Genomic DNA, 14543 nt, shown 5'->3' on the forward strand with positions numbered 1-14543 from the left:
AGGGAAATAGGATATGCGTGTGCTCTCAAGGAAGTCTCACTCTGAAGATGCGTTAGCAAGGGGAAGAGTTACCTTTACAGTGAAGAGCTTGGAGGACACCGCTTTAACCAGGTGGCCGAACTTAGCATCACTAGCCATGGAAAAAACTGACGTCGTGTGCCTTCTGATGTGATATGATTCTGGTAGGAATCCCTAAATACTGGAATATATGAAAGCGTAAAGAAAAAAATAAAAACAACCCATAATCCCTCCTGCCAGAAACAGTCACCATTGACATTTTGGTGTATGCATATACACAAAATGGGGATGATTTATATAATATGTGTATATATATACCTATCTCTTTTTATAGAATATGTATAGAGAGAATCATATGATATATATGTTTACATTTACATATGTGTATACATGATATACACTCTTTTTTCCATGTAGCATACCATGAGCATTTTTTCTTGTTATTACATGTTGTTTCAAAATATATTTAATAATACATAGTAATCCATCATATGATCATTCTATAATATCCTTAATAATTTCTTCTATTGTGACTGACTTGGGTGGTTAAGTCTTTTGCCATTATAAATAGTATTGCAATAAATATTTATGGACATTAATCTCCCTATATTTCTCTTTATTTTCTTTGGATAAATTCATAGAAGTGGAATTTCTGAATGAAAGACATTTTAAGGCTTTTGATATATATTGCCAAATTGCCCTGTAGATTATACCAACCTGTATCAAGATTATATCAGTTTATAGTCTCAATAATAGTGAGTGACGATATCCATTTATTTATTTTTATTTTTTTTAAAGATTTTATTTATTTATTCGACAGAGATAGAGACAGCCAGTGAGAGAGGGAACACAAGCAGGGGGAGTGGGAGAGGAAGAAGCAGGCTACTAGCGGAGGAGCCTGATGTGGGGCTCGATCCCACAACGCTGGGATCATGCCCTGAGCCGAAGGCAGAGGCTTAATCGCTGTGGCACCCAGGTGCCCCTATTTATTTTTATTTTTTAATTTTTCATCGACTAAAATTTTTTTTTAAGTAGGTTCCATGCTGGGCGTGGAGCTCAGCATAGGACTTGAACTCATGACCCTGAGATCAAGACCTGAGCTGAGATCAAGGCTTGGATGCTTAACCAACTGAGCCACTCAGGTGCCCCTCAACAAAATACTGTTTAATTATAATGTTTCTCTACACTTTTAAAAAATTTCAGTATAATGAATATACAGCATTAGTTTCAGGTGTATAATACAGCAGTTCAACAATTCTGTACATTACTCAGTGCTCATCATGATAAATGTACTCTTAATCCCTTTGAGGACGTCCATTTAAATGCCTTCTAGACAGCACCTGATAGTCTAATTTTCAAGTCTTTAATGGAGTTTTTAATAAAAATAGTACCCAAATGCCTGTACCTTTATACACTTCAAGTTCTCGCCTATGGCATGCATTTTTGGCATACTTATTATATTGAACCCTTTGTATTTGCTTTTTTTCATTCATTTCCAAGTCTTTGTAATTTTTAATTTATTTTAATTTATTCTTATTTTTTATTTTTAAAAAAGATTTATTTATTTATCTTAGAGAGAGAAAGCATGAGCAGTAGGGGCAGAGGGAGAGGGAGAGAGAATCCCCAAGCAGACTCCCCACTGAGCAAGGAGCCCGATGTGGAGCTCTATCCCAGGACCCTGAGATCATGACCTGAGCTGAAATCAAGAGTCAGATTCTTAACCGATGGAGCCACCCAGGTGCCCCCTTTATACTTTTTTTTAAGTCAAGTTTTAAAGACTAAATAACCATCCCTGTTAGATGCTTAGATCTAACACATAGATGGTATCCTATCTTTTGCTTTTCCAAGAAACACAGTCTTGGACCTATCACTTTCACTTCTGCTACATTTATTTTCTAGAATAAATTCTCAAGAGTAGGCTATCCAGGCTGGGGTGCTGAATGCTTCTAAAGCTCTTGGGCTAGCTGGACAGATTTATTTTCTGAAGGGTTGGGCCTCCTGTCATGCTGCCAGAATTATATCTGTTTGCCTAACATGGGCCCCCTGAAGGTGACCAGAGGTCAGCCACAGGGAAGGCAGAGCCTCTCTCCCTGTGTCCCTGGTTTCCTCTTCCCTTGGGGCCTCCGGTGGCCTGGGGCTGCAGGGAGCCAAGGACCAATCTCAGCACAGACGTTTAATCCTGGGGGGTCCCCGGACTGCTGAGAGGGAACAAGAAAGGGGCCAAGAAGGCTGAGGGAAGTGGTGCCCGGCTGGCTCAGTCGTTAAGTGTCTGCCTTTGGCTCAGGTCATGAACCCAGGGTCCTGGATCAAGCCCCATGTCGGGCTCCCTGCTCAGTGGGGAGTCTGCTTCTCCCTCTGCACCTCACCCTGCTCGTGCTCTCGCACGTGCTTGCTCTCTCTCTAATAAATAAATAAAATCTTTTTTTTAAAAAAAGAATTTAATCTTAAAAAAAAAAAGAAGGCTGAGGGAAGACAAGAGAAGGACTTGGGATTCTGTCTGCATGTAAATCATTATCTTCTAGTCCCACGTCCCAGCATTTGGGGCCACAATCAAAATGGCTCAAGCCGTGTTGTGGGCAAGGTGAGAATGCACGGCCCTGTCGTGGGCAGGTGCCAGACGGACCCAGGTGAGAACAATCAGATACTGAGCAATCAAGGCATGATGTGACATAAGCTGCTGCCCTCCCCTCCCGCTGCCTCCTATCAGCCGTCCCTGCTTCGATCTCCCAGGCCCACTTCATTGCCAATTCATTCTCCCCACCCCTAGTGCTGCTTTCTCTCTCTCTCTCTCTTTTTTTTTTATTTAAGTTCTGCAAGCTTTGGGAGTCCCAAATTCTCCACTTTGCCTAAAGTTTGAATGTTCCAGTTTCTCTGTGTCAGACTAGGCCTGGCTTTGAATGAGAGAGTAAAGAATGCCCATCCTTTTCTTACCCGAGGCGCTCTGTTCCCGTAGGCATCAGCTCTGGGGGACGTAGGCATTGCTTTGAAATTGTTGGGAGGCCACCCTTCTTGCAGTTACTGTTATGAGGACAGGAGGGTCTTCCATGCTGATGTTTTGTGGAAATGGCCCAGAACTAGGATTGAGGGGGTTTCTAGGTTGCCTCTCACCCACTCTGTGACCCTGGGCATGGAAATACCCTTCCTTTCTGGCCCCAATTATTTCAGAAAGGGGGTGGCCTAGATGGTTGAATGATAGATACGTGCAAAGGGGTGTTCTTATCCACATCCTGTGTGAATAGGGCACAGTCTCTTGTAATTCTGGATTCTGTCAAATGAGCATCACCATTGAGGGACTTTTTGATGACTCTTGCCCCAGTTTTCCCTTTTGTGTCCTTCCCTTTCTGGGTCTGTCTGTCCCTGTTCCTGCCCGGCATGGTCTCCTGCCCTCTCTGGCCACCACCCTAATACTCCATGCCTGCCCCTTTGCTTCCTTCTCCTACCTCTCAGGGCCTTGGGGCAGAACCCTTGGGGCCAGGTTCAAAGTCTCTGCCCTGGAGCAGGCCTCCCAAGTGCAGCGTTTCCAGAAGGACCTTTGGAAGGTCAGATACAAGGAGATAACCTCAAGGTGACACTTTCTGGCAGGTGAGCTAGAGGCAGGCAAGCCAATGAGGGAGTCTGGAAAGCAACGTAGGGCGACCCTTCCCCTGGCCCTGGGCTCTGGAGGAGGGCCTGCGGCCTTTTATCCACTCCTTGCTGCCTTTGCATTCAGGGCCTGGCTGCCTGTTTGTTCCTGGTTGAAAAGACTTCCTGCAAAGTTCACCCACCACGGACCTCCAGCTTTCCCGACCTCTCAAGTGCCCAGGGCTCCTCTGTCAAGCCACACAGTGCACGGGAGTGAGAGGAGGGTTTACAGCAGGGAGGCCCTCCTCCCATCCCTCAGCTCTCCCCGGTAATGGCCCCGTTCTCTGTAGTGAAGAGCCCGGCCCCCAGAACAGTCGGTCCTCAGGGACCTCTTAAAGCAAGTGTCCTGGGGCTTTGGCTGTCCCACAGAGGGGCCTGGCTGAGGCTTAGTGAGGCCCAGCAACAGAGAAGCATGTTCTAGCTTCCTCCAGTCCTCATTTCTCAGACTTCAGGAACTCTGCATTTAGTTCTCCCTCAACCCCTGCCAAGATCGGGGCTCTTTGGAACTGATTCTTGTGGCAGGAGGCCTCCCTTTGATGACTGTGTCAAATGAGATGGAGCCTGGCCAGGTTGTTAGAGGAACTTGGGAGAATCCCTGGAGTGGGAAAATAATGAGAACACGGGGCCATTCACCATTCAGCGCTGGAAAGTAGAGCATTCATTGTCCCGTGGCAGAGGCTGCGGAGTGGGAGGAAGCAGGCTTGGGGTGGGGAGCTTGCTGCATCACTGGGAGGCTTGGGGGGGAGGGTGGGGGCACACAGCAAGGGTCTGGCTAGACTCTGGGTACAAAAACTAAACTCACGTTGTAGCCATATGACCTTAAGCAAGTTAAAACAATCAACATGATCCCATTTTGTTGAAAAACAAATGCATTGAATCCAGAAGGAAAAGCATCCTCTTTTCTAACCATTCTCACTTCTGCCGTGGTTATCTCAGTGGTGTGTTGATGAGGGGTTTAAAATGATCTTTGTGCTTATCTATTGTTTTCTGACATTTTCTCTAAAAGGCATGGGTTAATGGCCCGCCTCCACCCCTTGGCCAAAAAAAAATCCCACCAGGCTATCTCCACTTTGGAAATAGATTCAATAGATTCTGGGAAGAGACTCTGGAATTTTGGAATTGATATGCAAACCTAAGGGGAGGGGCAGTACCCCCCCCCCGCCCCCCCGCAGTCAGGCTGCTCCCTGAAGCCCTGGATGAGACCAGTGTTGGTCACACGTACTTCACATACAGGCCTGATGGTCCAGCTGGCTTGTCTGGGCCGGCAGTGAGTCCTGCTGTGGCCCTATGGGAGGTGGCTGTCGCTTTCCCATCCTATGGCACTGCCCCATCCGCTGGCTCAGCAAACCCCGTCTGCCCCCTGGATGCCCTTCCTGGTGCTGTATCCTGCCTTCAGACCAAGGGGCTTCTGTGGAGGTCTCTGCATTTCCATCCTCAGCTAGCCTTGTCCTTCTATCAAAAGGGGAACAAAAAAAAAAAAAAAAAGAAAGAAAAGAGGGGGTAACAGGGCAGCTTCACTGGGTTTCTTTGCCCACACTGGGCAACCCTAATGTCTGGGTCCCTCATCTAACCTTGACATAGGCTGCCTTCTATGGCTGTGGTCTGTTTGTTAATTTTTTGAGGTATAGCATACATAAGGTAAAAGGCACAAATCCCTAGTTTATGGCTTAATAAAACATTTTTGACTAATCTTTATACCCATATAACCACCCCTCAGATGAAGACATTGGACATTTCCATTACCTCAGAGGGTTCCCTCATGTTCTTTCCAAGTCAGCACCCTGCCCACCCCCCACAAAAGTAGCCCTGTCATGACCTCTGCCAGGTGAGTTAGATTAGCTTTGCCGGTTTGTGAACTTTATACATACTCTTTGGCATCTGACCTCATTATGTGTATCAGTCTTTCATTCCTATGTAACAAGTCACCCCCAAAATGTAGTGGCTTAAAACACTACTCAGTTCTTTTGCTCACTGGTCTTCAGTTTGGGCAGGGCTTAGAGGGGATGGTTCATCGCTGTTCCATGCAGTGTCTGCTAGGGCAGTTTGATGGGGGGCCGGAAAGTCCATTGCAAGATGGCTCATTTGCATGGCGGGCCAGTGGGTAGGGACTGTCAGCTGAGAGCTCAGCTGTAGCCATGGGCCAGGGCTCAGTTCCTGTCCAGGTGGGTCTCTCCATATGCTGCTCGGGCTTCCTTGCAGTATGATGGCTGTGTTCCAAAAGAGTGACCATCCCAAGAGAACAAGGTGGAAATGCAAGGCATTTTTGTGACATAGCCTCAGAGGTCACATAGCCTCACTTCAGCCATACTCTGTTTGTTGAGGCAGTCATGAAGGCCTGCCCAGGATCTGCAGGAGGACACATGGACTCTACCTCTTGAGGGGGATGTGGGAAGGTTCTAGAAGAGAATGGGGCATGGCAGATATTGGAGTGTCCACCTTTGGAAAATACATTTTGCCACATTATGTCTGTGAGATTCATCCATGTTAAAACGTGTATCTGTAGTTTGCTTTTTAAATTGCTGTGTAATATGTCATTGTATACATACACTACGATTTACCTGTCCAGTCAACTATTGACGTTTGGATTGTTTGGACTTTGGGACTATATGAATAGTGCTGCTATGAATATTCTTTTTTTAAAAAATTTATTTATTTATTTATTTGACAGAGAGAGAGAGAGAGAGAGAGCGAGCGCACACAAGCAGGGGAGAAGCAGAGGGAGAGGGAGAAGCAGGCTCCCCGCAGAGCAGGGAGCCTGATGTGGGGCTTGATCCCAGGACTCTGGGATCATGACCTGAGCTGAAGGCAGACGCTTAACTGACCACCCAGGCGCCCCCTGAAAAGTGCTGCTATGAATATTCTTATACAAATATTTTGGTGGACAAAGACTGCCTTCTCTCACTGTTGCTGTCCCTTTAGCTTTTAAGATTTTACAGATGATACAATTCTTCTTTTTTTCCCTCTCTCCCCATCAGTTACTGTGGCCATATGCACTTTAGTATGTAAATCTCTGCTAGTGTTTTTAAAATGTTGAAAAGAAATTATATGAGTATTACATAAATCTGTTATCTTTATAAAAACTTTCAATATATAAGATTAAATTTCCTCCTGACACCCCTTGCCAAATCCGGACCCTTTCCTCCTACCCCTTGTCACTAATTTGGTGGGTCTCCTTCTAGAGCTTTTTTGATGCATTTACACACATAAATATTCTCATGGAAAATATTGTTTTCTGTGTGTGTGTGTGGGCTTTGTTTGTTTGGTATAATGAATGGCATCATACGGCTCTGCAATTTACTTTCTTGCTCAAAAAAAATATGTTGGAGATGGAATCACATACAGATCTGCTTCACTTTTTAAACTGCCCGATAATGTTCCATAGTATTTATCAGACCACTGTCATTTAGCCGTTTTCCTATGGCAGGACACTTAAATTGCATCCTTCTTTATTGTTTGCAAGGGAAAGAGTTGTAGGAGCCTTGGATCTGTGCCCCTCAATGTCTGTCTTTTTTCCCTGCAGAGACGCCTCAGAGAGGCTGTGCAGCTGCTGGAGGACTACAAGCATGGGACCCTGCGCCCAGGTGTCACCAATGAACAGGTAATTCTGCTGGAAGTTGGGGGGGGGCAGGAAGGTGGCAAAGTCATATCCCCTTCCCTGCAGCCAGAACCACTCTCTTTCCTTCATTATCCACTTCTGCTGCTACATAGCTATGTGGACTTCTGGCTTTCTGGAGGAGACACTCAGCTCTTCTCCCGTACCCTGGGTCTCTTGGGAAGCATGGAGGCTGATAAAGCAAGAGAGGCCCAAAGGCAGAAGTTTCCTGGAGTTGATGGGTATATCTCTTCCCAGTCTCACATTCAGCGCCGTCCCAGTGGTAGCTTGAAATCAGCCATGTGGGAGTATTTATACCATGGAAATTGGCAAATGCTATAAATCAGGACCTTCTTCCCCAAAGAACTGATTTTTAAACATTTACTAGTATACCACTACCCAAACGTTCAGGTTGAGGATGGGAAAGACATGGGAGGATAGTGGAGATTAGGCTAGAACACTAAATTCATTTTTTTGAAATGTATATCAGGTAGGAACTTAAACTAGAGTTAAGTGAAATGTTAATAGTTGTATTTGATTTGGAGAAAAGAGGAATACACTGTAGGGCTACTTTAATGATTAAAAGGCTAATGGTTAATATGCCAAAGTTTTTTTCTGTTTGTTTGTAAACTTTATTTCAAAATCTTCTAAAAAATTAATTTCACACTTCTTTTTCCCCAAAGTAATATGTGCACAGGGGCTCCTGGGTGGCTCAGTTGGTTAAGTGTCTGCCTTCAGCTCAGGTCATGATCCCAGGGTTCTGGGATTGAGCACCGAGTCACCTCCCTGCTCAACAGGGAGCCTGTTTCTCCCTCTCCCTCTGCCACTCCCCCTGCTTCTGCTCTCTTGCTTGCTCTCTCAAATAAATAAATCTTTAACACCCTCCCAAAACAAAGTAATATGTGCGCATAGTTCAAAAACCCAAGTAGTACTAAAATACCTGAAGGAAAAATAGTATGCTGTCCCTATCCCTCCTTAATTCCCATTCCTTTTCTCCAGAAACAAATACTTTTAGCTATTTCTTTAGACAGAAATCTATGTCAAACTAATACGCTTATGTGTAGTCCTATTTTTCAACTAGTTATTTTGTATTCACCTGGATTCAGCTCTCTTGTTATTTACCCCCATTAAAAAACACATGCCTCTCCCCCATCCTCATCACCCTCCCAAAATAGTTATTATGGATTTGGGGGTTTATGGATATTCACTATTCACATTATTACAATGATATAAGTAGCATTTACTGTTTTTTTGTCTTCTCCCTTGTTTAATTTATGTTTTACCTAGAGTTAATGATTGCCTTAGTTTTTCACATTGGCATGGTTTTCTTTATATTGTCTCTACCTCTTATTACATCCTCTGCAGCCTTTTGATATTTTCAGTGCCTCCTTTCAATCTGAAGTCTCCTGTCTTTCAGTTCAATTTTCCCCCCTAAAATTTTCCTTTCCGGTGTCCATCTCCTCCAGCTCCAGGCATTCCCGTTGGTGTACACTTTCATTTTGGTGGAAAATAGGTGATGGAAAGCTCTTTCAGTAACTTCCTTAAAAAAAGAGTAAATGGGAAGAAAATTGTGAGTCCTTTTATGTCTGAAAATTGTAATTCTGCACTCAGTCTTTTTTTTTAAGGCTTCTTTTTTGGGGGAGGGGGTAGAGAGAGAATCTCAAGCAGGTTCCACACCCAGCACAGGGCCTGATGTGGGGCTTGATCCCACGACCCTGAGATCATGACCTGAGCAGAAATCAAGAGCCAGATGCCAACTGACTGAGCCATCCAGGTGCCCCTGCACTCAGTCTTAATTGACAGTTTGGCTGAGAAGAAAATTCTAGGTTGACAGATATTTTCTTTCAGAATTCTGAAGACATTGTTCTGTTGTCTTCTCACTGTCAGTATAGCTTTTGGAAATCTGATACATTTCATTTCTTTTTCTTTGCAAGTAACCCATTTTCCCTCTTTGGAAATGTTTAGTATGTCTCTATTTAATTTATTTCTGAAATTCCACAATGCCATCTCTTTTAAAATTCATTATTTTGGGTTCCTGGTGACACCTTTCAATCTGAAGACTCCTACTTTCAGTTCTGGCAAATTTTCTTATACTGTTTCTTTGATAATTTCTTCTTATTCTGGAACTCCTGTTATTCAAATATTCAGCATTTTAGATTGACACTTAAATTGTCTTATCTTTTTTCCCTTCTCTTCCATCACTTTGTCCTTCTGTGTGGCTTTGCAGGAAATTTCCTTGAGTTCATTTTCAACATATTGATTGAAATTTTAACTTCAACTAGTATAATTTTAATTTCCAAGGGCTCTTACATTGTTTCTTTTTAAAATTCTTCTTAATAGAATCCTTCTCCTGTTTTGTGAATATGGTAGCCATCTCATCTCTCTGCATTCTGGAAGCCAAGTAAGAGGGGGAGCCTGGAGTCCCAATATTCACTTTGTAGACTTCCATTAATTTCCCTGCTTTGAATCTCACCTACTGCCATCCTCCACTGTGCTGGTGTTCCCAAGTCTGGGATCACTTGGGTTCAGTTTCTCCAAGAGGCTGATAAACCTCTAGCATCTTGGGAATACAGGTGAGGGTGGTAAGAGTCACCTTGCTGTATGGTGAAGGCCTTGGGATCTTATTGTTTTGAGGACCGACTTTTAACCAATTCCCTGTGTTTAGCCTTATGATTAGCCCTTTTTTCCTATGGCAACTGGTCTCTCCAAGTCCTGAGCTTTGCAGTTGTTTTGAGGACAATGGACTGGTTCCTTAAACATGTACTCTGCCAGCATTTAGGGGATGGTTCCTTCCTCTCTACTGGGTCACTTACTAAAACTCTACTTATTTTCCTGGAAAAACATGTTGCTGTCCTTCCTCTGCTCTTGTCTCCTCTCTCATTCTTTTGGTAACTCTGTGAGGCACTGCCCTTGCCTTCTAACACCTTTAGGTGCAAAGCCCATGCTGAGGCCCTGGACCGCCGACATGACACACTAGTGCCTGGCTGGAGGTTCCTGGGGTCAGTGGCTTAGCCATCAGCTCTCCCCAGCCCAATTCATTTAATATGTATTTATGTATTTATGGAGCACCGGCTGGCCAGTTTTGGTGCTGGAGCCTGGGGGGGAGAACAAGGAAGAAAGTAGATGAGGATTTGCTTCACAGACCCCCAGAATCTAGGGAATGATTGTGAAAAGCCACAATACTGTGGGAAAAGAGAGGAAGGCGTAACCTGCCCAAACTGGAAGGGATTCTTGCCTGAGATTTGAGGGACGAGAAGGGGCTGGCCAGGAGAAGCGCTGGGCAGGAGCCGTGCAGGTGAGGAGGCGCTTCATGAGCAGAGAGAGCAAGCCCCTCCAGGGGCAGTCCAGGTGGCTGTGCTTGACTGCGGCCTGGCCCCTTGAAAGGAGGGCAAAGGTGTGAGCCAATGGAGCACCTTGGCCGGACGTCCTGGTGCAGGGCCCTGGGGGCTGATGGGAGATGGGGCCGTGCTGGCTAGGCAGGGTCTATCTTCAGGCATCTGTGCTGCCATTAGGAAGGACAGGCCGTGACCAAATCATCCCTGAGCACGGTACTTCCCTCTGGCATGGACACTGAGGGGCCTGGGTGGCATGACCTGACATGCCCCTCTCTAGGCCAAAGTAGTGCTCTGACCTTTGCAGTTCCTCTTGGACCTGTCAGGGGTGAGTTCAGCCCCCAGCCCTTCCTCACCCTGCGTTGGCTCCCAACCCAAGCTCCCTCTGGCTGAGGTTGGCCTCTGGGGACTCCCTCCAGCATCCAGAGTTTGGGGAATGAAGCCACATTTCTCCTCTTTACTCCCTTCAGTAGCTTGAAGTTGCCTGTCCTGTTTCCTGGACCTCTTTTGTTTTCTGTCCTGAAAGCCCCCATGTGCCTCCAGGGAGCTGGGAGGGAGGGAGGTGGTGGTGGTGGGGGGTGGATCTTGGCACTAGCCACGCTTCCCAATTCTGGCTCCTGTTGGTGATGCGTGCAGTGTCCATCTGGTGGCTGGGTGGCACAGTGCGCTAGGTGTGAGCCTGCTGCTTGGTCCCCTTACTAATCAGATCCTCCCTCCCTCCCTTTCTGGTCTTCCCGACTCTCCAGCACATCAGGGATTGCACTCTGAGGACTCAGGGATTACAGTGCTTCCCTCCCTGGGCCTCCTCTACAGAGCCACACCCCCTCTGGCCTCCACAGACAGGAACCGAGTGGGTGGGTGATGACATATAAGCCCAGGGTTTGGGGAAGCCTCAGCAGTGTGGAGTTAAGGACGGTCCCCCATTCCTGGTCCAGGCGGGCCCTGCTCACGAGTCATGTCCAGGCCCGGGGTGGCTCTTGATCTCAGTCTGGACCCCTGCCTCAGCCGCCCGGGGCTCAGTGCCCGCTCTGACGTCCTTTTGCAGTCCTGTGGATTGGAAGCCCGTGGCTGCCTCCTGATGCTTGTGGGCCTGTCCCCACATCATGGGCAGCACTGGGTAACCTGACTACCAGTTTGTTATCTGACCCGGCCTCCGGTTATGACATCTCTCCAGCGGGTATACACAAGTGGACTGCTAGTCTCCTTACACCTGATGGCCTTTGTTTGGTCTTCTGTTAGTGAGTGGCTGATATCTCCTCCAGAGACTGTTAATGTGTTAAAAGGTTGCTATGCCAGTGAAAAATTAGTCCTTCAGATAAAATAAAAATAAGTATAAATTTACCCTTTGACAAGTAGAAATTTGATGTGCTAGGAGCCCCCTTAAAGACTGTAGCTATCGGTTACACAGCGAAGCCATAGACGAGAGCAAAAGTGTAAGCCTAGGCAGCTGGACTAGATTTCTGGATACTGACTCTGCTGTGGGCACTTTATATGCCGGCGTGTTGCTGTGGTGGTTTGGTGGTTTCGTGTGCATGGAGGTGGGTGGGGTTAAAGGTGAAAGATTCCCTCATGGTAATGAGCCACCACTCACTTGGTGCTAACCAAGTGCCGGGCATTGCACTAAGTATTAGTGCGGTACACATGTTGCAGTTAATACTCACAGGAACCCTCTTTGGTAGGTGCCTGTATCAACCTCATTTTATAGGCAAGAAAACGGAGTCCCATAGCCAGGTAGACCCAAAGGCAGAGGCAGAGAGCTTGGCATTTGTGAAGGTCCGTAGCCCAGTTACACCTGTGCGGTTCACACGGTTAGCGCAGGCCCGGGCACCTGCAGAGCCTCCCGTATGTAGTAGGTTCTCTGGGCGGTGGGCCCGAGGGGAGATGAGCACAGCCTGTTCCTGCCCTCCCACAGCCAGCTCCCAGCGCAGGCGAGGTGACCACACAGAGGTGGGCGCTAGGGGCCAGGCTGGAGGCTAGGCCGTGTGAAGTTCATGCCGGGGAGGCAGAGGTCCAGCAGGGAGAGACTCTTGAGAATGCAGGGGTGAGGAAGGCCTCACGGAGGTGTTGGTGTCACGTGTAGACAGAGACCCGCCGTGGTGAACAGCGCAGAGGGAGAAGTGCAGTGGAGAGAGAGACAGATGGGGTCAGGGGAGGGAGAGGAGAAGGGAGGAAAGATGGGACCAGAGAGAGGAAGCTGGAGAGGCAGTTGGGAAGTTACAGATTGCGAAAGTGTTTGAGACCCTGGGAGAGATGTTCAGTGTGCTGTATGGGGCAAGGGGAAGCTACGGGGAAGCTCTTGAGCAAGGGAGTAGCCTGAATGTGTCCTGGGGTAGCATCAGTCTGAGGGCCAGGTGGTTGGGGGAGGGTGTGTGCTGTTAGGGAACCCAGCTTGGAAGCTACTGGAGTGGGAGGGAGGGAGGCGAGCAGGTCTCTGGGAGCCCCTGTAGGCTTCTGAGTGCAGTCCTTGGCCATCCTTCCACATTCCCCAGGAGCCAGGGACCAGCCCACCTTATTAAATGCCTGCTCTGCACCCAGCATAACCTGTTGGTCACCCAGGGGCCCCACGAAGGGTGGATTCTGCCAGCGACCTGCCAGGGAGGAAGGGCAGCTGGTGTCAGAGATCCTGCAAGTCTCCTCCTCTGGCAGAGCGGAAATGGGGTCAGCTGTGTTTGGGCTTTGCTGAAAATAGCAGAGAAAATACTAGGGAGGTAAAAATACTTGCACTCAAATCCTCTCTGGGCGTCAGCGGGTTTGTCAGACGCTGGCTGAAGGGAAGGCTTGGCTGACACCTCCCCTTCCCTGCCCTGACCCCTTGCCTCAGGCTTCTGGGATCCTGGGCAGGAGCCCATCCGTCTGCGCTAGCCGCAGTCTGGCCCTTACCGTTAGCGGGGCACCGGCCAGGAGGCGGTGGTTGCTGAAGCGTGTATAGGGTGTGCTGAGTGTTACACCCGGTGCTGCGGAAGGGTGTCTGGGCTGGGGCACTGCGGGGCCTCTGGGGGGTCTCCCTATTCTACCTGGGCCCCTCTGTGCATTTCCAGTACAGCACCCAGAGTCACTGTGAATACATGCATTAGTTTATTTGCTCCTTGGTGCCAGAGTTTCTCAGCCTTGGTGCTATCGGCATCTGGAGCCAGATAATTCTTTGTTGTAGGGGCTGTTCTGTGCACTAGGAAGGTTAGCCCCATCCATGGCTTCTACCAACTAGATGCCGGTAGCCACCCTCTCCCAAGTCAGGACAACCACACATGGCCAAATGTCCCCTGGGTGCAAAATCACCCTTCTGTAAGGACCACTGCTCCAGAAACTGTGTAGTGTCCCTGCTTTCCACTCAGAGTAAAAGCCACAGTCCTTAGAAGGGCCGGCAAAGCCCACATTCCTCTGTGATCTTGTCTCCTACTGCTCTCCCCTTATTCAGTCCACGCCAGTCACACTGGCCTCCTGTGCTATCCCTCAAACATGCTGGGCAAGTCCACTTCTGCCTCAGGGCCTTTGCACTGGCTGTTCTGGCTGCCAGAACAACCTCCTACCAGATACCTGCATGATTCACTCCCTCCTTCAAGTATTTCTTCCAGTGTTACCTGAATGAAAACTACCCTGGCCACCTTCACCACTGCTGTACCCTCCTCCCCACTGCCATCACACACATACCCCAGCCTTACTTACCCTGTTCCACTTTCCCATGTTTCCTGAAGCACCCACCCTTCTAACATATCAAAGAATTTACTTATTATTTTTATTATTTTTAGTTTATTGTCTGTTGCCACTAGATTATAAGCTCCATGAAAGCAGAGATTCTTGGTCTTTGTTTGTCTGTTGATGTGTTCTCAGTGCCTGCAGTAGTGCCCAGCACACAGTAGGTGCTCAGGAAATATTTGTTGACTAAGTGAATTTTCTTTAATCTTCACAATAACCTTGAAAGTTAAGTATTCATATCCCCACATTACAAATGAGGAAGTGGAGGTGCAAAAAGATGAAGGAAA

General features: G+C 47.4%; 1 protein-coding gene across 1 annotated transcript in view; it reads left to right on the plus strand.

Annotated features, from left to right (window-relative positions):
* SFXN5 (sideroflexin 5) overlaps window positions 1–14543 on the plus strand; it is a 114993-nt gene that overhangs the window by 16056 nt on the left and 84394 nt on the right. Inside the window, exon 3 of the mRNA XM_008700487.2 lies at window positions 7160–7237. Within this exon, the coding sequence (XP_008698709.2) occupies window positions 7160–7237 (78 nt within the window). The remainder of the gene's footprint in view (window positions 1–7159; window positions 7238–14543) is intronic.

This window comes from Ursus maritimus, unplaced genomic scaffold (assembly GCF_017311325.1).
Source record: "Ursus maritimus isolate PB19 unplaced genomic scaffold, ASM1731132v1 scaffold_6, whole genome shotgun sequence".
Classification (NCBI taxonomy): Eukaryota; Metazoa; Chordata; class Mammalia; order Carnivora; family Ursidae; genus Ursus; species Ursus maritimus.